At 38.7% G+C, this 24,474-nt stretch overlaps 1 protein-coding gene across 2 annotated transcripts; it reads right to left on the bottom strand.

The window, feature by feature from the left end:
* Positions 1 to 43: 43 nt before the first annotated feature.
* On the bottom strand, positions 44 to 12,947 carry BRD7 (bromodomain containing 7). Of its 2 annotated transcripts, none has more exons than XM_015639974.3 (17): positions 12,815 to 12,947; positions 12,286 to 12,494; positions 11,754 to 11,883; positions 11,311 to 11,368; positions 10,044 to 10,188; positions 8,768 to 8,878; positions 8,257 to 8,441; positions 7,291 to 7,414; positions 6,628 to 6,703; positions 5,996 to 6,103; positions 5,231 to 5,363; positions 4,365 to 4,476; positions 3,895 to 3,951; positions 2,961 to 3,072; positions 2,694 to 2,837; positions 1,493 to 1,636; positions 44 to 566 (listed from the first exon to the last, which is right to left on the bottom strand). In XM_015639974.3, the coding sequence occupies exons 1-17, from the start codon at positions 12,861 to 12,863 to the stop codon at positions 502 to 504; spliced, it is 1,962 nt and encodes a 653-aa protein (XP_015495460.1). In that variant the 5' UTR covers positions 12,864 to 12,947; the 3' UTR covers positions 44 to 501. The 2 variants fall into 2 exon arrangements, with proteins under 2 accessions (XP_015495460.1, XP_033372992.1); XM_033517101.1 differs by having other exon boundaries at positions 502 to 744.
* Positions 12,948 to 24,474: the final 11,527 nt, after the last annotated feature.

The raw sequence follows: 24,474 nt of genomic DNA, 5'->3' as shown, positions 1-24,474 counted from the left end.
AAAGTCTCACAAAGCTGAGCTTTTGTTAATTCATCACGCTGCGTAAGTTTTATATAAAAAGTTTATTTCTCTTCCTTCTGTCCATGAGAGTTGCACAGTAACTTTAAAAAGGGGAAGTTGCATGTTCAGACACTAATGATGTTTGCACTAACCAGACTCAGAGACAAGTCTATACAATGCTTCTAGAAACTTTTGGTTGAGTCCCCGCACCATATATAGGCACATTTTCATTATGCTTTGACTTTTCCAGACACTTGGTAATTTAGGAGAACTTAAATGCAACAGAGGAGTTTAAAAATAACAGAGAATGCAAAAAGAATAATTTAGTGCATTTACGTAAGAAAAGTAACTAATACAAACCTTTCAAAAGCCATCAGTTCCAAAATTTAATAAACAAAAGTAGTTTAACACACAATATACACGCATGGTGAATGCACCTGAAGGACGTTTACCTGGTTCTTTAAAAGAATCAAACAAACAGCTGTAAGCTGAACAGAATCTTCAGCCTGTAACTGCACCACACTCGTTTTCAGGGACAGTGATGGTCTTTTTAGGCTCTTCAAAGTCTGAAAGTTTACAACAGATAGCAGGTCATTGACCACAGACTGCTCAAGTGAAGACATGTATATACAGCAGAGTGTGCCTCAGGTCATTTGATATTCATACAGATAGCCCCATGGTAGCTGTTTGTTCTGCAACAGTCCCAGAAAATCCTGTATTTCAGTTGGTTCTGTTACAAAGCCTCTGTGTAAGGTTATGGAAAAGGGTCAGTAATTTTGAAATTGCAATTTCTTGAGCAGCTTCCTTACAAAGAGGAATGAGTTCCTGAATTAATCTTGCTCTTTCAGTTAAAATGTTATTTAATAAAAACTTTAATAAACCACAGATTGAGTAAATTTGTTGTGTGAATTACGTTTTGTGAGAGGAAATTCTTCCTGCCCTACCCTAACTCTGGGTACTCTTTTGCTGTGCATGTTCTAAATGGGGAAGAAGAGGGTCTGGCACTGAGACTCCACTGACCAGACTCTAATACAGCAAAAACAGCCACTAGTTTTGGCTGGATGAGGTGAGTTCAACTCAGGCTGTCAGCTTCCAAAGCAGGACAGCTGGCCAAACTAAGCAAAAGGAGTGCACAGCCAAAAGCCTGGAGAAGAAGCAATCACGACATTCTCATTTTAGCAAGTGAGGAATTTTAACTCAAAATGGAAAAACTAAAATGGAATGAATTACTGAGCTTTAAAATCTGGCAGTGCTGTAAGATGGATTGTAAAGTAACCACATAGCTGAACCAAAGTTCCATACACACAAAAGATTCATTTTGGACTGAGACCAAAGGCAGCAACTTTCCATTTGAAACAGAATTTAAAAAGGAGAGAAGAAATGAAAATTTGAACCACACTACTGCAAGTTCTACCATAAACCAGTCTAAGGATTTGCAGATGTGGTTTTGCTCCAGCTGAACAGATGCTACAAGACATTTTTGTATACTCACCCTCTGTCAAATCTACCCAGCTGTCTTCTGTCTCAGGTAGAGGAACTGAGATTCCCATTGCTTTCCGGATTCCGTAGGTACTGACAATGTCACCTGGAGTCACTTGCTGGGCAAGTTCTTTCAGGTTATTGGTTACTCTCTCCGCTGGAAAAGATAAGAGGATGTGTTTATATGCTATATATAGACACCAAATTGCTGAATCACCCTGCAAACAGTTTAATTATTCAGTACAAAGGGAACGGTGTTAAATAATGTTTCTAAACCAGAAAGGCTGTGTTGTCTTGCATGGCTTCACACAGCACATCCTGGGAACCAAGAGATGTTTAAGACGAACAGGAGGAATCAAACAGCTGCTGCCCAAAGCTTACTGCCATCAGGAAACACCAGAAGTTAAAGAGCAAGTTAATGAAACTTGGGCCACAGTCACAGCAGCTGGGAGAGAGCTGGTGGCACCCACACAGCACTGGTGTTAGTAATAGCTGGATTTTGGCATTCAGCACAAAGCTTTGGATATAAAGAGAGACTGTTCTTGTTGCTACAAATGTGGTTTTCCCTCAAGAAGGAAGCTCTAAGTAGTGAAACTTAAAAAAGATAGTATTTGATCTGGTTTAAACTTGGTGTGATACCAGCTTAGTCATATTTCTTCATCACATCAATGTGGTTTAGTTTAGACCATGAATAGCGTTGCACAAGTCAGTTTAACTTGCTGAACAGGTACTCTGCACACAGTCCTGTCTTAGAGGGCTGCCATTAACACAAGGTGTGTAGTTGATCTGTGAGACAAGCAGGTTTGCTCAAGTAACTAAAGAATGTATGACTGGTATTAATTAGTGTAACTCAACAGACTGATAGCCAGATCCATCTTGGACAAAGGCTGGCCTTGCAATAAGAACTTGGTAATACTTAAGCAACCTCTGTTCAAAGACACTGCAAAACTCATGGAGTTATTGGTATTTGGCTATTGTCTGACCCATGGCATACAGAAGCTTCAATCAGTTCTAGGGACATTTAGGAATAAACAGGAAATATTTGTAAATACTATTCAAGATTTTCATCTGGCTTTATATCCAAAGGAGTTTAAATTAATCCTCTAGGCCTAACAGGGCACTATAACCCTTGGGTTTTTGTTTTTTTTTCTTAGAGTTGATACAAGCTGGGGCCTCATCAATTCTTCAAGAATGATCAGAAAAAGTGTATTTACCCAAGTGCATTTCTCTGTAAGATGGACCCAGAAGACAAATCATATTAGGGGGTGGTTTTGTACTCAGCCGTTCATTTTGAGCATCCTGGAGCTCTCTGAGCAGCTTTGTTGTTTCATCAAGTTTCCTCTGGAAGATTTCAGCCTCTGTTTAAAGAGAAAAAGAAAGTCCTGACTAGTAAGATGTAAGGAAAGTCTACTTACTTACTTAATGATATAAAATATTGTAAGGGACTGAGAAACTATCAAAACTATGACTGCCAGACTCACCCTCAGACTCAAACTCTTCTATGGGCATGCCAAAGTTTGTAACTGCTTTTAAAGCTGTAAGTCTGTCACTATTAGCAGTATCCAACCTGGCAGCAATGTCAATTTCCATAATCTGAAAAAAAAAATATCAGCAAGTAATAATTTAGATAGTAGTTAGCTCAGCCTTGAAACAACCAAATTGTCTGGGGAACACAGAACACAAAGGTAAGGTTAGTCTACTCTACAAAAATAAGCGAACATACAGAGGGAAAGCTGAAAAGACACCCTGTAAAACTGTTCTACAGTTACTGTTTACTATTTTATTTCATAGGCAAATAGAAAATGACATCTGCCAAAACCACTTGGGGATATGCACAAATGATGTAGTAACTCAATACCAGCATCCCAATTAAAAAACAGTTCAAAAATTCCTTCAGCTCACCTAAAGGAGATTTTATTGAAGATCTGAGGCTAAAATTTAAAAGGAATCTGGGCACTGGCTGCAGATGAAGAGATGCTTCAGGAAAGCAGCCCTGGCCCTGGAACTGCTTTCTCTAATTCAGCAAAGTTTGGGTGGAATGATTTGAGATCTATCATGTTTTGCCTACAGGGGCACAAAGTGAGAACTTCTCAAAGATTGCTATACATCATGTGGCATCTTACATTTACATTACAAATTCACCTTAAACAAAATTGAGATAGAAACAAAGCTATAGCTCCAAACAATCACAAACAAAAATACATTTTTCTCCAGATCTCTTAACATATAGTTAAGACTTAATGTTTTGGAGAACCTTACTCTCCTCATGCCTACAAAAGGACACACCATTTCATATGACTTACAGCTTGTCAAAGTCACAATGTTGTTGTACAGGACTGAAAGTTTTAGGCCATTTTCTATCTGTGAGCTTGGAAAGGTTGGTTGGAGAAGTTAATTAATATACAAAAATTTTACCTTTATATCTTTTATGGCATCACTTCTTTCCTGTGGGCCTTCAGCCTCTTCCAATGGCTGAATAAAGAAAGGATTTTTAAAGAAGGCATTAAAATTACTCTTTTAAATTCAAAGTAAAATCTAACAAGATGCAGTATTTTTAAAGGGAGGTAAATATGTCACTGCCTGTCAATGGTCATCTCATTTTTAAACAACTGCTTATTGCTTATAGGAGTTAGTGATAATGGGAATGGGATAATGGACAAAGAATGGGTAATTATATCTCTATGTACAATATGTTAATATTCACTAATTAACAATACAGTAATTCCTTTCGAGAAAATCCTGCCACTGGAGGCAAAGATCAGTCTTTACTTTCCAGTTCTATCAATTAAAAGGAAGCTCATCAATAGGATCAGAATCATCTTTCTCTTGCTTTAGAGTTTGTGTGCTAAAACCAAAGACCAGATAGTACACAAATCCACTCTTACCACTTCTAGTTCTCTGAGAGCTCTAGAATGTCCTCCTTTAGTTAAAACGTCAAGCAAACTATCAGCCATTAAGAGAGGATAATCCTGGGATTTCATGAAATAATCTTGAATACTGAAAGAATAAAGACAGTTAAGGTAATTACTTTCATATCAAACATTTAATGTAAAAAAGTTACACAAGGTCAAACCAGTGTGTACAGCACAGAAAACACAAAAAGTAGCACAGGATCAAAATGGATTGCTTTAGTTTAATCATGCCTGCATCGTGTAGCTGAGGAATCCATTCTGAATGGGACACTGGAAAACTTGAAAAAGTGCTATTCCTCAGGCAGCTGCATTGAGATGAATGCAAACTTGCCCAGGCCCTTCACATTTACACTTACTAAAGTATTCTTTCCTTTCCCAAAAATTTATATCACTGTGCTTGCTCCTTGTGAAATTCTCATTAACAAAAAAGAGCTTTGAAATTTTTATAATCAAGAATAATAAAGCAACAGAATTATTTTTACAAAGCTGGATCTCATTCAAGGCATTAATCAATGTGAAAAAAACCCAGTTTGCATAAACATTTGTACAACTTGGTATTTTTGTGGCTTTGAACATGAGTCCTTCAGTTATAAATACATCTAAGTTTAGGCAGTGTGCTCCTAGGAATCAGTAGCATCAAAATTCTTCCATCTTGGCTAATTTCACCTTAGAGGCAAGTTCTTCTACTGAAGTATTTGTTTCTTACAAAACAAACCCCTGTGAGCTATAAAGACAGTGGGACCATCACTCCACAGCAAAGCCAGCCCATGCTGCACAGAGTTGCATGTAACTGCTTCTGTCCATGGGAGCTGCACTGTGCATCCTGCTTGCTGGATTACCTGGAAGATCCTTGATTAGAGTCTTCCCCATATGTTGAGTAAATTAAGTCAGAATCTTCTTTGCTTATGTTGGCAAACGTCGAGTCATATGTTGGTGCATAGGAACTGAAGGGTCCGTAATTCAAGTATGTCACTAATGAATAACAATAGTATTAATTATTACCCTGCTTTGCATGCATCAGATAGAAATGAGAAAGGACTGTAAAACAATCCCCGAGAAGAAACTTTAAAGGAATGTATTTCTTAAGGTGGAAACAAGCCTTCACAGAACACCATCTGTTCACAATGTAACAACTTTAACTAAGATCTAAATCAAATGCATTTGTATTTGCAAATATGTCATAAACACCACTGTGTGCCTAAGCACAACATGAACAGTCTGATGCCGGAAAATGGTTCTCAAGCTCCCCCTTGCTCTTTTAAAGCTACCAAAAGCCTTTATCTGGTAGTTTCTCTTCTCATGAAGATATGTAGGTAAAAAATAAGTATCTTGCCGGTTTTGTACGTATAACTTAAGCTGGACTCTATGATGTGCTGTTTAATTGCAAAATAGATTTTACAGACAATCATAAAATGGTTTGGGTTGGAAGGGACCTTAAAGATCATCTAGTTCCAACCCCCCTGCCATGGGCAGGGACACATAATATCAGATAATATTTATCTTCAGAAATCCATAGTTCCAAATTTGTGTGCTAGTAACAAGATCAACACACTTTGTTTATACAAGAAGGAGAATTTGTATTTTTTAAAAAAATCAGCACTTACCTGGAGTAACCTTGTTTCTTTTATCTTCTTTGAACCCCTGTAATGTATTAACTCCTGACTGAAGCCTTCCTGCTGTCATTCCCAGCTTTACAGGGCAATAACCTGGTTCTGCAATAGGACACATCAAAATACAGAAACAGAGAAGGCATAGGAAGATGAAACTTTTAATACTCACAGCTAGAAACTCAAAATAAACAGGACATGTCTCTCAAAGTGGGCTTTCCTATCCCAATGCTTCATACCACTGATCTGGGACCAACACAGTTCCCAGTTCCAAAACATCTGTGACCACTCTGTACATGGACAAGAAATAAGAGTATCCTGGGAAATTCTCCAGCAGCAAAAGTTTGGGTTTTTTTCTAGCAGCAAAAGTGTTCTTTTGCAGCTTCCACAAACAGCTGACACAAACCAGAGAAGCAACAGCACTGAGGGCTCCCACCAACTGCTCCTAACACCAGCCACAGCTGAGGTCCATCTACATGATCCCTCAGCTGCAGCTTTTCAAAGCCAGATCTTTATCAGACTGGAAAGCGGCATTCAGTTCTTAGCCAGGATTTGCTCATTTGTCCCTGAAAAGATGCAGAGGGCCAGGTATGTGGAAGTGGCTTATTACCTGAACCATGCCAACTTACCTCCTGCAGTGAGGTCTACTGGATTAAGAAGGCCCAGAGTCGTTGTACCATCTGGTTTTCGTCTTTCAAATTCACACTGAAGTAAGATCAGACTATTGTAATTTACTGGTCCTTAAACTAATGAAAACATTTAATGAAACTGTCCTATCTGCACGAATAAGAAAGGAAATCAGTTACTCCAAAGTGAGTGCTGCTCTAAATTTTAACTTTCACTAGATAATTTTATTATTGGTATAGGCACAAAGAATTAAGATATTATGATATATATTGTTTCTGCAGAGGCCAAGAGACAAAAAATGCAGAAAATGAAACAGGCATAGTATTACCAAAGTGAGTTCCTTCTCCTGTAACATTAATAACCCTGGATCACGTATGTGTCTCAGAACTATGAGATTTTTGCAGGTCAGGTTTATTTTCTTGAGCTTTCTACTATTCATTCTTTTCCATTATTTTATTGAAAATTTTAGCTCAACTTGCTCTGCTGATGAAATTCAACACACATTCAAATAGCAATTTTTTTTAACCATATGCTGTTACATAGATGCTCAATGGTGTAAAATGGTGTAAGCAGCAGTAAAAGCAGATGTGAGGTTTCAACTGGTGTAAGAGGCCAAGGAAACCTGGTTTACAGAAAAGTGAAAGGAGCTATTCCCCAGTGCTTACCTGGCTGTTTGCAAGGCGCCTGGTTAACTTGCCTCCTGACTCCCTAACAATCCGATCAATCTGCTCTTGCTCCCTTTCCAAGCTATTGCTTCGTAATTTGTCTTCAAGCAGGTCTTTATCCTTCCTGTGAATATACCCACACATCTTAGGGACTAGCTGGAACACCAACTGGCTAAATAACACAACAGGATACTGTGACAATATTGTTTTAGCCAGCTCTGCCCCTGGTTTTGTAGACAGAACTAACAAAAAAAGTGCTATTGCATATCACTGTATTTAATACAGCTGGGGAAAGCAGGTGACAAAGGTTTACATCAGCAGAAGCTACATTAGTAACTGTAAAGATCTCTGTAAAGAACTCCCACAAAACTAAGACACTCTTGGTATATTAGATACTCTTAATTTTAGTATCCAGTATTGATCTACCTAAATATTTACCATCTTCATATCTGATATTTCTAGATAGCGATTTCAAATAACAGCTATTTCAGAAAGTACACTTTCTATAGCTAGGCAGCTGCCTGCTATATATATATCTATATATATCTATATATATATATATATCTATATAGTATATATATATACTGCTATACAAATACTATGTAAACAAACAAAAAGTAATTTAAATTGGCTATGTAGCTTTTTGTTACCAAAATGTTTAAAAGCATGTGTTTGCAAGCTTTCTCCAAAACTGTGCAAGTTCCGTGACACAGGCACCAAAACAGAAAATAATGGAAGGAATGGAGCTGATGAGCAGTACAAAGTTACCTACATGCAAAAATTATTGTATCATAAATGGTTCTACACTTATTTGGTTTTAATATATGAGGATGCTATATGGAAGTGTCAATCCCTTGAGATGAAAATGTCTAAGCAGTCCAGAAAGAGAAATGACTGGACCCTAAGTCATCTTGTTTTTGTTGCATTTAAAAGGTGTATCCTATAATGACTCAGATAATACTTCACTTTTTGTGCTCTTTGCTAGGTGTTTTGAATGCTTTGGTGTCACCATCCATAGGTTCTCCTCTGTCTTTCCCAGGACCATTTTCCTCTTCCCCAGTTTGCTGCAGTTCTGTCTTGTCCTTCTGCTTCCTTGTCTTCTGCAGGTCAGCCATGAATTCTATACTTTGTTTCAGGCTCTGAATTCTCTCCTAAATAACATTAAAATCCTTTTATTTGCTGCTTCAATGAATCTTTTTGTAACCTACCCATAGAGACTAATTTTATTTCAGTTCTTTCTTTCTTACACTAGCAAACATAAACAGAGTCTAGAAGGTGAAATACTAAATGCAACTATAATGACTGCTCTGGCAGCAGTACTAAAACAATGGACTATTCATATTCCAATATACAATCATTTGACAAATACCAAGCAAGGTTTTATTGATTTTCAAGAGATCCCTCTTAAAGGGAATAAAGAGGGATCAAACAAAGAAGCAGTATACTTTCTAGTATTTTGATTGGTGTTTTTTGTTACCTGGCTAAGTATCTTCATCCCTGAGTGCAGCAGTTTTTTTGCAGCTTTGTAGTAAACGGTGTCTGGTTTGTTGTAAATCATTGCATTATTACACATCAGTTTGAAGTTATCCTGTTCAAACATTAATAATTTTGGAATGAAAGTTAATTTTACAGTGTTCTATACTGATATTCTTGTTGCAAATGTGATGTCTTGAGCTTTATAGAAAAAAGCTTAGAAGAATACTTTTAATGAATAAATTTAAGAAATCTATTCAAAATGTAAACAGATGTAAGTATATAACATTGTTTTAAGACTTGAATCTATCAACCTAACAAACATCCTTAAAGTATTCTAAAGTGTTCAGTACTGTTTGTAGTTTTTAAAGTTTTAAGGGAAGCCCTCTTAGCTACAACTACCCACCTCCTGACCAATCAGCAGTCATTAAAACAAACTGAAGCAACATAACAATGACAAAGAAAAGCTGCAATTCAAAGTTAAATTATTACAAATAATATCCCAAAGTTTTAGTTACAATGAAGAAATGCATACTTGTTTGAAATTCAACTGAGCAAGAAACTGCACTTCGATACTCACTGCAGCCTCTACAGGTGAATACATTTTATCACATTCTCATCTATATACAAAGTTAAAATTAAAAACTAACCAGAAACAGCTATTACAACAGCGAGTAGTCTTCTTAAGTTTTGGAGATCTAAAGAAGAATGTGCAAGAAAACAGAACCAATACTATTAACTAACATCTGCCTAATTGCTGACTACACACAAATTACACCTCTCAGTTCCTCTGGTCAGTAAAGAACTAGAGTCTAACAAAGAAAACAAAACAAAAGTAGGTCCCACATCTCTTAAAAGCTTTAGGAGCCTTTCAAAACAGGCCCCTGGATCCATTAGGCACACTACATTAGCACCAGGACAAGTGGTTGCTGCCAAAAGGACCAAGCTCATGGTGCCTTCACTCCATCTCCATGACCAGAATAGCCTGGAAAAAGTAATATCTCTAAAACAACAGGCTGCAGGACAAGCTGACAGGTTCCATGCAATCCTGCACAAAACCTGAAACCACCTGCATCTCTTAGAGGTGTACATTTACAAAGCAGAATTGTTTTCTCTTTTACTGTCAGAACTTACTCGCTCACAAAAATTCAACAAGAAACATTTCTTGAGGCACAAGTACTGGTTCTTTTTGGCATCCTTCTATTCCCATAAAATACTAGCCCTCAAGTCAATTGAGCATAATACATCTTTGTAGACAAAAACAAAATTCAAAGCATTACCTTTAATTCTTCTATGGACTGGTACCCATTGTTCTTGATCTTCTCTTTCATGGTACTAAAATCCATTGGGTTTTTAATGATCATGGAATAGCCAGGGGCAATAAAGTCAGTCACAGGAAATGAAAAGAAAGAACTTGGATCCTTTCTGTTAAGAAATGAAAGACAGTTTTTTATGTTTCAACTTATAACGAAGAACATACTGAGTTTGGAATTAAATAGAAAGGAAATAACTAAGCTGAAAAGAAATCAGAACTATAAAGAGAGAAATAGCTTGTGTCAGCATAATTTTTCCCTTTCAAGGTTGAAAAGATCACATATGCAAACCTATATACCACAGAAGTACTACAAGAACTACTTCAGAAATTATTTCTGTATTTTGACAACTACCTGTGCTCCCAAGAAGATGAAAAATAGCAAACTTTTTATTTAAGGTTTTAGATTTTAACAAAGGCATCTTATACCGTATTAGAATTAATTAAAAAATAAAAGAAATACGTATCATAAGAATATTCTTGTCATTCATTGCTCACTCAGAAACTATCACAAGGGAAGAAATAGGATTCAAAGTCAAAAGTGCTGTTTTTTGTATGCACAGAAAGGGAGTCAAAACTAACACAAGTATTTTTGAATAGTTTTAAGTTTCTTGAAACTGACACCGCACCTAGGTCTTGAAAACTTCCAAAGTTTCAAGCTCAGTCTGGTGAGAGAGCTAAAGGGAAAGATCTTTCATCAACTCTTGTACAAGATGCAGATACTCTTAAAGTCAAGAAAGATTATCTTAAATAAGAGAGGACTTGAAAGAACTGCAGTCTTGATTGTTTTAACCAAAAGAGGTTTGGTTAGTAGAACAGTAAGAGAACATGGTTGAAAGTTTTCAAGTGTATATATCCTTTTTATAGTAAATTACGCCAAAATGGGAGAACTCAAGGTAAAAGAAACTTCAGCAAGTTAATTATAATCACTTGTGCCTTCCTTTCAAAAGGTTCCCCTAAAGCAAGAATCACATTATTTGTAAAATTTTCCTGGTTTTCAAAGCTTTTTAAAACTACTATGAACTTGAAACCGGAGGTGTTCACAAGAAGCCTAAGCTGAAAAGAAGTTCTAAGTACACTTCCTTAAACTAGCACTTAAATTCCTAAAATTAGCACTCTTAGCAATATATATAGCCTTTAGCAATAATATTTTCACTCAGCTTTGTGTGTGCCCCTTCCCTTACTGGATGTTATTTTAACTTCACAGCTGTGCAACCCTGTAGCACAGACATTACCTTTGCAGCTGTCTCATGAGCTGATTCAGAGCTTCCTGAAGTGGTGTCTGCTCCACCTCTAGACCAAAAACAAGGTAGGGGGGAGAAAGGATGTGAGGCAGAAGTGACTACATAAGGTATGAAACTTCCAAGATATTAGAAATCAACTGAACAAAACTGATGCACTTTCAGCATAAAGAAAATAATACAGTGGCAAACCCCACAATACCTACAAGGGATCTACTTTTCTCATTGCCCTTACTTGACATTTTGCTCACTTTGACAGAAGTACCAGACACCACTCTGCAAAAGAAGTGCACAGCAACCTAATTCCAAACTTTTGTACCAGCTGGAGTAAAACACTAAGATGACACAAAATGCCAAGTACCTTGCTACAAAGAACAATAAAACATGAGTCAACAGAAAAACATGAATTAGCAAAAGAAATTTCTTTTTCCCCCTACCCTCCTGCTTGGATAAAGTGCTCGTCAGTGGTTTCTCTGGTGACAATTCCATTCTGACGGGGGTCTGACATTTCATTTCCTGTTCTCCCTCACTGTCTCCATGGTCTCGATCTCGTTTCCTTTTATCCTCCTGGAAAGATTGTTATGGAAATGTAAGAGCACCTGCAAACCCGGTATTATTACCGCACATAATGCTCTCTAGGTTTTTCAAAACAAATTCACAAAGTTTAAGAAATAATACTTTGTAATCGTTTAAAAATTCTGTATCCTTTATGTACTGTCTCCATCTGCTGGACACTGAAATAATTCAGTCATACAATGCAGTGTACCACTGAATTAGTTTTTTAGAAAATGTGACAGCTATCTGGTGTGTATCCCTTAAAAATGAGATAGGAGGCTTCACACACCGAGTCTGAATGTATTCCAGTTTAAGGATACAAGCTGCAGTCATATTTGCTGACCGTTTGATGTGAAACCTAAACAAAGTCAAAACATTTTTTTTGCTAAAATGAAGTAGCATATATACACATACCTTAACTTTTCTCTTTCTTTTCTCCTTTTCTTCGCCAGGAACTTGTTTTTCTCCTTTCTTTCTCTTTTTTCTTTTTCTGTCCTTGTGTTTTTCATGTTCAGATTTGTCTTCGTACAGACTAGAATCAAGTCCTGCATTTCCAGTGGAGAGCTCAGCAACTTCATTTCCTCCAACTTTCAGCACCAGCTTCAGTGGCTTTTCTACATATTCTTAAGCCAGCAGAGAAACAAGCTGTGTGAGTATCAAATAAAACACACTCCCGTCCTCAATAACCCCGCGCCATTTCCTTATTTCGAGTCCCTGCAGCTGCCTGTCCCCTGCAGAGCCGAGCCCACCGCCCACCTCCCGTGGCCGGGCCCACCGCGGAGCGAGGGCCCCGCTCCCCGCAGCCTCAGCCCGGCGCGTTCGAACCGCCCCGGCGCTGGGCCCGGCGGGGCGGGGCGGGCGCCGTCGGGGGCTCGGGGGGCCCTCGTCCGCTTCGGGCCGCGCTTCCCGGCGGCCTCTGCCCGCCCCCCTCGTAGGGACCCACCCTCGTAGGGATGTTTGTCCGACTTGTGCTTCTTGTGCTTCTTCCCCATTGCCCCGGCCCGCCCGGGAGAGGCCGCGCTGCTGAGGCGGTGCCCGGCCCGGCCCCAGCGGCCCGGCTGCAGGCGCTGGCGGCCGACAGCGCCCCCTAGCGCGCTGGAGGTCTCGCGCAGGCGCAGGGCGGGTGCGCGGAGGTATGGCCGGGCAGCGGCAGTGTGGGGAACCGCGATCCCCGATCCCTGAGCCGCGATCCTTGAGCTTCAATCCCCGAGCCGCGATCCCTAAGCCGCGATCCCCGGGCCGCCATCCCCGATCCCCGAGCCGCGATCCGCTCTGCGCCTGAAAGAGGCGAGCTCGGGACATTTTCCCCTGTGAGCAGCCCTCTGCGCTCCCCGGCCAGCGTCGCCTCTCCAGAGCCCTCAGGGCATCCTACTGAATCCTAGAATGTTCAAGGCTGGAAGGGAACTTTAAAATCATCAAGTCCTGCTGTCAAGCCAGCACTACCACCGCAACCCCTAAACCACATCACCGAGCCAGACCCACGCACCTCTTCAACACCTCTAGGGATGATTGATGTCTCCACCACCTCCCTGGGCAGCCTGTTCCAGTGCCAGGCTACCCGAGTAGTGAATTGTTTTTTCTAATACATAATCCGAATCTCGGCTGTCCTGCGCCTGCCCGCAGCCTCCCACGCCCTCTCCCCTCACGGAGCCGCCAGCAGCTCCTCGCTGGTCTCCCGGCGGTGGCCCTTGCTCCCGGCCTGAGGCGGGCTGTGCCCGGATCTCCCGGCGGTGGCCCTTGCTCCCGGCCTGAGGCGGGCTGTGCCCGCATCTCTGCCCCTCTTATTCCACCCTTGGGAACCCGGGGCAATGCAGCGTTTCAGAGACTAAGCCGGGATTCACGGGGGCACAGAACCATTAAGGCTAGAAAAGAGCTCTGCGGCCATCGAGTCACACCTGTCACCGATCATTGCCGTGTCAACCAGACCCTGCCACCGATTGCCACGTCCGATCTGTCCTTAAACACCCTCAGGGGCGGTGGCTCCCCCGCCCGAGTCCTCACCCTGAGTCCTGCAGTGTTCGCAGAAGCCGGTGCCACAGAATGTCCCCTGCCATGACCGTGTGTGCCGGGGGCCGAAGGTGACAGCAGCAGGAGGGGTGCCGTGGCAGCCCGTCCTGACGGAAGAGTTTACTCTGCACTTGACTGAATGCCAAGAGGCCTGCGAGGTTTGGCGGCTTCTTGCCTGGGATGTGGCTACGACCTGGCTGCTGCTGGCCGGGCACATCAGGCAAGAGCTCCAGTTAACCACAGACCCTCAATCCAGGACAAAGGCTTGCTGTTCCTAGATTTGATAACCTGTGTCTAAATCTGTACCAGTGAGAAGAGCAGAGGATGTGTCTACCCGAGGAGCAGTTGGCAGAGGTGTGTGTAGTCCGTACCCACCCAAGGGACATGTCTGTCCTGGGCCATCCCTGACAAACAGCAGTGATGGTTGTGCCTGTCCTGCTCAGGTTGGGACAGGCTCAGCCTTGCTGATTGAGTGCCTAAACTTGCTCACTACTTTTGAAAGCAAATACTTTATGATGAGGTTAAAACTCTAAGGAAAATATATCATCCATTACGGGTCATAAATAACTTAGAAATTCTGACCTCTAGAAATTTTAGAAGTTGCCCATTTGCCTTGCCTGGGAGTGCTCCCAAAGCAAGCAGCTGGTTTTCAAAATTAAATGCAACTCTGATTGTAGTCTTTCAAAGTTCATAGTGTATTTGTTGCTATTGCTTAAGCTGCAGTCATTGCTCTTTCAATGGCACTGTATTGGTATTATTTTCTGCCAAGGCCTCTTCAGTAATGCATCTTGAAATTTCACTTCTCTGAAGTTTGGAGTGCAAAAATAAACTATTTATATTTCAAAAAGAGAAACTTTAATTTATTCCCACACAATATTCCTGTAAGTATTCCTCAAGTTTGTTGAATCATATGTGATGTTTTATAGCCAAAAAGAAAAAAAAAATGTTGTTAATTAGAAATTTATGATATGTATGGCTGTACAGTGATACTAGGTTTATTTTGAGAGCTTGTGAAGATCAAGAAAATCTCTTGCCTGTTGTCCATTCAGTCACTGGGAGTGTAATCACATGTGACAACTTTGTTTTGTATTTTGCTGGTTACATTACTGTCATTTGGTATCCTACTCAGAGAATTGTGTGGGTGGTGCTCTGGAATAAACCACAGCTTTCCTGCTTGATCTTATTCCAGTAGTTTTAAATTCAGTTATAATGGACACAGTTGTTTTTCTAATTCACATCTGGATCCTTTAAAACTCTTATTACATATGCAGTGAATGTTCTTAAGCATACTTTAGTGAGAGGTAGAGGGCTTTTGCTTGGGATGTGGCCACATGTAGAAAATACAAGACTAGTAAATATTTAAAGGACATGTTTTATAGAATGAAAAAAATGTTGCTATATCCTCTGTTCCCACAAGATTGGCAGACTTTCTAAGGTTTTTTCTTTTAAATGACATATGGTAAGATCGTTTGTTCAATTGTTATTCTGAAATTTCCTGACTAATCTTGTCCTGAATTTAATAAAATCTCAGAAAATTACACACAGGCAAGTAATGTGAGATCTGGCCAATATTGAGAGATGCTAGGTGTGTCCTTCAATAGCATCCTCTGGGTCAGAAAAGGATACTTCTGAACAGTTAGTCCTCACAAACACCTAGAATACACACTGACATTACCATCCTTGGTATGTAACTGACGTTACGTACCTTGTTACCATCCTGGGAAGCTCTGCTTTCCCATTAGATCAGTATTCCTTCCCCCTCCAAACCCCTCACACCCTAGCTGGGCATAGTGTCTGAAACACCATTTGTAAGCCTATGAAGAGCTGTCACTGTTTGATATTAGAAAGACCGTTGTTCTCATTCTTGTTGGTTTAATGTGAAGAATTAATAGTTTCAATTTATTGCATGTTTTCTGAGGGTCATTTTCTTAATCTGTGCCAAGTATCTAAAGCAACTAGCATTTAAGAGTGAGAGACAATAATGTGTGTTATCACTGTCAGCCACTACAGAGAAAATGTTGGAAAATAGATCATTGAATCATGAATGGTTTGGGCTGGAAAGGACCTTAAAGACAAACCCCTAGTTCCAGCCCCTCTGCCACAGACAGGGACACCTTTCAGTAGACCAGGTTACACAGAGCTCCATCCAGTCTAGCCTTCAACACTTCCAAGATGTCCAAGTGTTTTCACATATACCTTTTCCAGCTCATAGAGAACTTTTATTGAGACCCAGGGAAAGTATAAGATCATGTTAGTATATATTCCTTTAGCTAGACATCAAATATTTGTAATTTTTTAAACTGGCCGTTTGGTTTGGTTTGGTTTGGTTTTTTTTCCTCCAGATGAAAAAAGAAGAATGCAATAAGCAGGGTCATGTTTGGGCTTGTCTTTGCTCAGTGGGTATATAGCATAGGCATTATGATTTAATGTGTTAACAGAGATATGAAAAAACTTTGTGAAACCTTGTTTCTTTAATCACTGCTTCAGGAGGAAGAGGTAGATCCTGATAACAGCAGAAAGGTGCAGAGGCTGCTGCAAGGCACAGGAGGAGTGTGCCAAAGGCTTTGGAAGCAGGTGCCTGTGAATGCACAAGCATGTAGAAACCTGGGATGCTACAGTCACTGGGAGTTTTCATAAGCAGGTTTGGTTTGTAGTCTGTGACACATGGAAACACTGGAATAAGGTTTTTGTGACAGGCATTCAGTTTAAACCAGTATTTTACCCCAACACACCTTTCTAAAAATACCTGAACACATATGGCTGAAGTAAAGAACATAGTCAATATTTTCTTGATTGAATTATTAATATGAATTTTAAATCAGTTACTCATTAGCTGAAAATATGATCAATATGACTATTTTCTTGATATCTGAGCATTAAAGGGTCATTGTCATTTTCCATGTCCTGACAAAATCCACTCTGGCAGATCAAGTTTTTTCCCTTAATTTAAATAGACAGTTTCATCATTATGATGCATTTTCTCTTTTTTCAGTTTAGCACTGAAATGTCTAATTAATTTACTCATGAAAAGAGGCAATTATCTGTTTCTACCCCAAGAACCTTATGACTGCAATAAACTTTGTAATCAGGCTGTAATTCAGTCATAGGGATGATTATATTATTATTGGCCTTAGAGTGCTCATATGGATCATGCTCTAGGATCTGTGCATGTTTATATTTGTACAAGTCTGTGTTTTGTAAATATGTTTCCTGTGACCTTGCCCAAATCCTGCTGGCACCTCTTTTAATAATTCTCTTTTGAAGTGATTTTGTGAACCTGAAGAAATACCTTGTTGCACACCTCTGAGCTAAAATAGCAAAATTTTTGCTAGACATGCATGAAATTGCATGAAATTTAAACATTTATGACCTTGGTTCTTGGCTGTTATTGCTGCACAGGTTGGGAAAATTAAACAGGATTCAGCTGGATCCTCATGAGAGGAGATTGATGGACAAATGGGATTTATCCATCATCCCTGCTTTTCCCTGGTCAAATGGAGGATTTGGAGTAAACGGAGAAACCTGAACAGCAAGCAAGTTGGAACTGAAGCCTGTCTTAGCAATTGCAGCAGGTAATTTCCTTGGGGACTTACTGGCAGAGGCCAGTAGATTATATGTATATATATATATATATATTTTGGTCAAAATATGGAGTAGATTTCCAGACAAAATCACACCATCTGGTAGCAGCATAAGACTGGACATTGAAATTGAGGATGAAAAGTTTGAACTCTAGGTTGAACTGATGGGTCCAACCTAAGAATTTTTGTGATGTGACCAAATTATATTTACTCATGATTCTAAGCCATTGCCCTCACTCACATGTGTAGTCCTGCTCATGTGTAGTCCTGCTCATTTCAGATACATGCAAGATTTGCTTGTTCAGTTGAGATACTACCAGCCAGTTCTGAGCTTCCTTGATTCACACACTTAGCCAAACTTTAGTTAAACTCCTAAACCTTTGTTTTCCCTGAGTATGTATTTTAATTACTTTTGTTGTGTTTTAAATTGAATAAAACATCTGAAAGTGCCTGTGATCATAGCAGGCACATCATAATGCTCCATTAGATATTTGTATTACCCAAATAATGTGGAAAGAAACCTTTTCCTAGTAAGATTTAAATTTTTGTAAGAGGAAAAAGTATGATGAAATTTGTACTTGTATTAAATTTGCACTTCCAAGCTATAATAGGACAAAGTTTAAAACAAGTGTCTAACTGTATGTCTTAGATGATACTCCAGTTGGTTGTTTTTTTTGGTTTTTTTTTTTTTTTTGGTTTTGTTTTGTTTTGTTTTTTTGTTTAGGTAGCAATTCACCTTTTTCAATTAAATTTTGTTTTGTGTAGTGGTGTCTCTAGAGGAAACACATTGAACAAAAAATAAGAGCATTAGGCCACTTGGTGGTGTAATATGCAAAGGAAAAGCACCTTGTCATATTCAAGAGAAGGAAATTTACATAATAGACCATTTTTGTTTGCTTATTATCTGATTAAGCAAGTACAAGACATTACATGAATGGTTACTTTTCAAAGACCTTTAATTTCATGCAAGTAGTCAAGCAGATTTTGTAGGATAAGTTCTGGGTTTAGCTCAGCTCTTTCTGAAAGTGTTTGCATTCAGGCTGTTAATGGTCTCTTAGCTGGTTCAGAAATCCTGATACAGTTCTCTGTGGGAAATGTATAATTTAAAAATGGAGAGGGCCACGTGGGATCTGCAGTGTCCCCACACTGCGCAACAGCTTTGGTTTCCATCTGCTGGAGTCTGGCGTCCTTCACATTCCCAACAGGTGTGGCAGCTTCTCCCCAGGTATTTGTATTTTATACACTGACTGAGGAGCTGGGAGGAGCTGTGCCATTGCAGTGCTTTGGGGGTGGCTTGAGCTGCACAGGCCAGAAAGCAGAGAGAGTGGCCACCAAGAGCACTGTGCAAATGCATGGACACTTGTCCATGTGAAACACAGGGACACTTGTGCAAGGAGCACCAAAGGGAAGGCTGATGTGTGCGAGGGCATGTTGGTGGGGCCTATTTATATTTCTACATGCAATAAGAAGAATTAAAGATCCAGCCTTGTGTCACCTTTAGTTTAAACTTCTTTAAGGATGGTGTTTGAGCTCATCAGGATGCCACAGAGTCTGCAGAACAGTGTGTGCAGAGACTAACTTTCATATTGTATGCACTGGTGTTCATGTCAAGGGAGAAAAATGATGATAAAAGAATCAGTATAATGCTGCTCCACAAATTCTAGCAGAAATAAACAGTTTCTGTGCTAAATGGGGTCCACTAAGGAATGTCAGTGTTAGTCAAACTATTGTTCTGAAGTGGTAATAAGAATTTTCTTTTCTGGGGGAAAGAAAAAAATGAGGGAAAAAGGAAGAAGTTTCCATTCTTGTTTGATAGAAACATCAAACTTCAAGTAGAAGTGAGATCTTCACATGTCTGTAAGGAGGGGCTTACTCTTTTTGTTGGTACAGGGTGTACTCTCGTGCTTCAGAAGACAGACAACACCTGTGACAGTTATCTGCTGCTTATGATGCTTGGTCTTAGGGATAATGACATCCTGGATCACATTCTCCTGGAATACCTTCTGCACTCCACAAAGTTTGGCATAAATTAGAGCAGGAATATTTTTAACTTTCTGACCACAAGCCAGGTGGCAGATAATTGATCTTCTTATGTTACACATACTGTCTCCTGAAATTTCCATGTGATTTTTTACTGACATACAAAGATGTAGTGTGGATAGGGACTCACAATTTGTAACATGCTTCTATAGCTCCTGTGATATGCTCTGTGATTTTGTTCTCTGAGTGAAAGCTAGGAGGAGAGCAGCATAAAAAAATGTATTGAGAAGTCACTTGACCCTTCAGATTACTGAATAGATGCAACCAAAATAATATTATTTCAATATTCAGATGTTTAGGACCTGGTGCAAACCATTAATCTCTTAGAAATCACTAAGATCTTTTGGTTTAACCTTCTGCTTTTTTGTTTCGTTTTGTTCTAAACCCATGTAGTAGGATACAGTCTTTAGAAAAGATTGGCTGAGGTCAGAAAGTGACAGTTGCAGAGAAAATGAAATTAAATTAAAACCGTGAGAGATTTGTCTGGCTGGGTTGGTTTGCTAAGACTCTGAAGCATTTTTACTTCTTTCAAAGTCTGCAAATAACTAGTCTGATGTAGAATGAGGGGGGATGTGAATACATTCTGTGAGGAAGAACATGGCTCCACTGTAGCCTAGTTATGTTTCTGTTTATTATACTGCACTTCTGTTGGAAGGGTTTGCTGAAAAAAGTGTATGAAATCACGTCTATATGATCAATTTTTTCACCTTTAAAGCAAAAACCCTTATTTGCCTAAGGGAGGTGGGGAAGGAGTTTATGGGTTTAAGCATGGAACTGTTCAGATGGAGTCTGTTTGGTTAAAACAAAATTCCTTATGTCATTGCTCATTAATATTGTTGTAGCAAGTGTTTATGCATGAGTGTCCGAGAAGAACTGGGTGTGATCAATTCAAAATGGCCTTGTCAGACTGCATGAAGTATTCATTCTGAGATATATATAGAAATGCATGTTTTATAATTTATTCTGACAGGGTATTCATGTTGCTGCTTTAAGTATTTCTCCAAATCTTTTCACAGCAGATGATCAATTAGTGCTTTCCTTGTTCTTTCTATTAATTTAAAACATAGAAATGACAATATGGCCAATTCTTGTAGGACTTTTGTGTATCCTGTGAAATGAAATCAATCAGGTCAGTGATCTGTCTGGTTCTGTCACCAACAGGTTCTTAGAGAGCTGTCTCTTGTTGCAGTGTCTTCCTCCTCCCCATTCTGGTAGGGTCTGATAGAAGGTCAACTGAACCACAGCCCTGTGGAGGCCCTGGGGCAAGAATCAGAACCTGATCCTGGAACTGGAATGGACTTTTTATGTAGGTTTTTGTGAACTCTTCTTTCCCTTCTGTGGTCATAGTCACCAAAGGAGACTACAAATTCTAAAAATTGCTTAATATTTTATGAAAGTTTACATAGAGTTGTGTTAGGCAATTTAAATGTGTTATGGTATGGTCAGGTCCAGATGTTACATCCCAATGTTGGGCGTTTATTTCTTGAAGGACTTTGTCTTGTGTGCTGAGGATGAAATGATCCACTGGTGTCTGAAATTTTAAGTTTTGTTTTTCATGTTTTGATATATGTTTTGACATATCTCAGGTGGTTCCACATGCTGATTGGACAAGAAGGTGTTTTCATATTTATCAGTGTTTTATACTTTCTGTCCTTTTCATTCACATCCTTGTTTTTCTATACAGGAAAGCCTGAATTTCAGTCATACTTATACTCATGCCAAATTTTCTTGGAACACCAAAATTGATTTTGTTTAACCTTAGAGCAACCTAGACAGTGTTTTTACCCTAAAACCAATGTGTTTTTAGTCATATAACTTCTTGCTTTCAATGCTTTTTTTTTTGTTTTGTTTTGTTTATTTGTCTTTTAAAGGAGCAATTATTCATCCTTGTTGATATAAGCTGTAAGATGAAAGTGTGCATTCCAGAGAGTAAATTCACAGAAAATAGAAGTATATAACCTGTTTTAAGGTAAGATGATTATTCTAGTGGATAAAATCGAACTTGTTACATTTTGAATGCTTTGTATATCTATATTTTTTTCCCTTAAATGTCTATATTGACATATCTGAACATCAGAGGTATTTCTAAATGTTGTTTCTGATCCCAAGCTACTCCTAAACACTGTTCATAAGAAGCAGTTCAGGAAGAAGTTCTACCCATATCTTAGATGGCACTTTCAGAATCCTTGCTGCACCAGCAATATTGCAGTATTTTAGACACTCTTTAAAAGGCAAATGTTTTTCTGCTTCTTGTAGAACCTGTTTCTCGTTTTGCAAGTGGATGGTAGGTAAAAAGGGCAATGCAACTTCAGAGAAATAATTTAATATTTTTGTTTGATTTAATTGGAAGCATAAATATAAGAGTCACAGTTATTCAACTGAAACCTTATATTTATTGTTACCTACCAGAATTTGTACAGAGCAACACTTCACAGTTGCTGAGTTCCACTGGAGATGAAGTGATAATCTCTGGCTGTAAATTGTAAATTGCTTTGGGATAAAAGGTACTGCATAAATGTAAATTGTTACCTTATTAAATGCAAGTGTAGCATAACATGGTTTTCAAATTACTAATGAGTATTTCTTTGCAAGTCTGATCTCTTTCTAAAGATAAAATAGCACAAGGTTTATTTAATCATCCTAAAGAGTTCTTATCTAGGATATTGTAATACTTATTTTTATTGCTATAAACAAACATTATTGAGAAGAATTGCAGGATGAAATAAGATAAAGTTTACAGTGTTTTTTCTTAATGTTTTGATTGCCAGTCAGGTTGCTTATTTTTTGTTTAAATTCAAATCAATATTTTATGATAATATTTACTGAAACACTTTTTTTGGTTTGTTTTCTTTGGCTTGTTGCTGTTTTTAACTAAATGCTGAAGTCAAAATGTTATAGAATCTATTCTGGATGTGCAAAATGATTAAAGATGTTAGCATCAATAACATTCTGAATGATTGTTTGGGGGTATTTAACTGAAGTACTGATGATTACCATTTAAACCTATTTCTGCATAATTTGTAATTTCATTTCCTTCCCCCCATTTATATGTTTGGCTTTCACTAAAGTGAAGAAAGAAAAGTTAACAAGACTGTAACTTAAATGAGAGTTTTCACCAGTAGATTGCAAGAAATTAAATTCTTATCAGTCTAATTGTAATTTTTAGAAAGTGCTAGGATCTCAATTCTACCTGACTCAATTTACCACTCATTTGATCAACCATAAGAAGACAAATACATATTTACATAGCAATGACTGAAACTTGACAGGTAATGTGCTTAAAATGACCTTGTTTCACAGGGGAAGAAATGGATGAAAATAGCAAGGTTTTAAGAAAGCATCGCTTAGGAAGATGGCCATAGCTAAGCATGTCAGGACATGCTTACTATGCACAGTCATGTACATGTATCTCCATGTCAGTACATGGAGCAAAACTCACAGATAATTGGAAAATTTGGATTTCTGTTAGCAGTTGTGAGAAAACCATTGAGAAAAGCTTGATGAGGAAGGATATGAAAAAATAGAAAAAATCCATGAGTCTTAAACTATGATGCAAGAGGTGTTCCCACAACACGTAAAAGCTAATTTTTGTTGGACATTGAACTTGTAGCAGGCATAGCATAGTTTCATTTTGTGCTGAACTACTTTGTTCATAATATGTACTTATATATTTTGGAGAACACTGGATGATGTATATAAAAGATGAGAGTTTTATGCATGTGCATTTTAGCAAGTCTAATTTCACTCTCAGAGCATGTTCACATCAGGTAAACACTGTCATTCTGTGTTTTGATTTGATTCATTATTATTCTGACATAATTTGTGATGTAAAACATGGAAAGGGAATAATGCTGGTACAGCAGTAGATAATGTGATGAAAACGAGAACATTTTGCAGAGGTGTATTGCTAAGCCAACCTCATGGCCAAGAAGGAACAGAAATCAGGAGCTTTGTGCTTGCTGTGAGTAGACATAGATGAGACAAGGTGAAGGGATATTAAGTATCTATAAAGATCTTTACCAAAGTGGTGTTTTGGTCTTGCATTGGTCCATCTGACAGAGCAGCAATGGAGACAGAAATGAGCACTATTAACCCATAGTCTCTGCAGAACTTTTTCTTGGTCTGTGTTGCAGTCACATTTTTGGTTTTCTGTATTACCACAGCAGCAGCAGGAGCCCCTCTACCCTTGTTTCTAACAAATGCTTCTGTTTTAACAGCTTTCTGCCTTGTCCCCTGGTGGTCAACTACGAACTGCCATGGTGCCTTGGGGATAAACAGTGAAGGAGTACAGACAAAAGTAATAACAGTTAATTTAGAAACTCTACTTGCAGTTCAAGATACCAGTTAAGCTTGTCTTGAAGAGTCAGGGTTCAGAATTCAAAAGCAGATTTGTATACGCAAATATGGCTGTGATATTTCCTCTTACTTTGCTGGAGTAGGAGGAGAAAGAACTATGTGCAATTTTGTTGTGGAATTTTTTGAGATTTCCTGCATGAAATCCTTAATGGTTTTAATATACTACAATATTTAATACTATTTCCTACATATAGTTTAGCTATTTCAGTTTGTATTTTTATATGCTATGCAATAAAGATGACATTAATATATGCAGTAGTCCATTAAGATGCTGCATATTTAATCAGAGTTTATCAGGGGAGTTAATGTCTGAGCTAAGACACAGAGGCCCACTATGGACAGGGAGCCAGGGGAGGGTAGGACATCTCCAATTATACAGGTGCCTTGTTTTAAGCACACATTATATGCTGGGGCTGCAGGTCTGTTGAAAAAAAACAATCAAAGGAGAGGTAGAGTCTGACCCCAAATCTCACCTAAACCTTTAGTTACACTGATTTTTTTTTATGTCTCTGATCTCACAAACTCTTTATTTTATAACAAGTATTACTCTATGTTGTCTCTTCATTATTTTTGTTTTCTTTCATCTCTTGCTGAGTGTATTAATTTATTTTAGATTGTT

The sequence above is a fragment of the Parus major genome, chromosome 11 (genome assembly GCF_001522545.3).
Source record: "Parus major isolate Abel chromosome 11, Parus_major1.1, whole genome shotgun sequence".
NCBI classification, from domain to species: Eukaryota; Metazoa; Chordata; class Aves; order Passeriformes; family Paridae; genus Parus; species Parus major.
The sequence above is the reverse complement of the archived record's forward strand: the minus strand, read 5'-3'. Positions and strand labels throughout refer to the sequence as shown.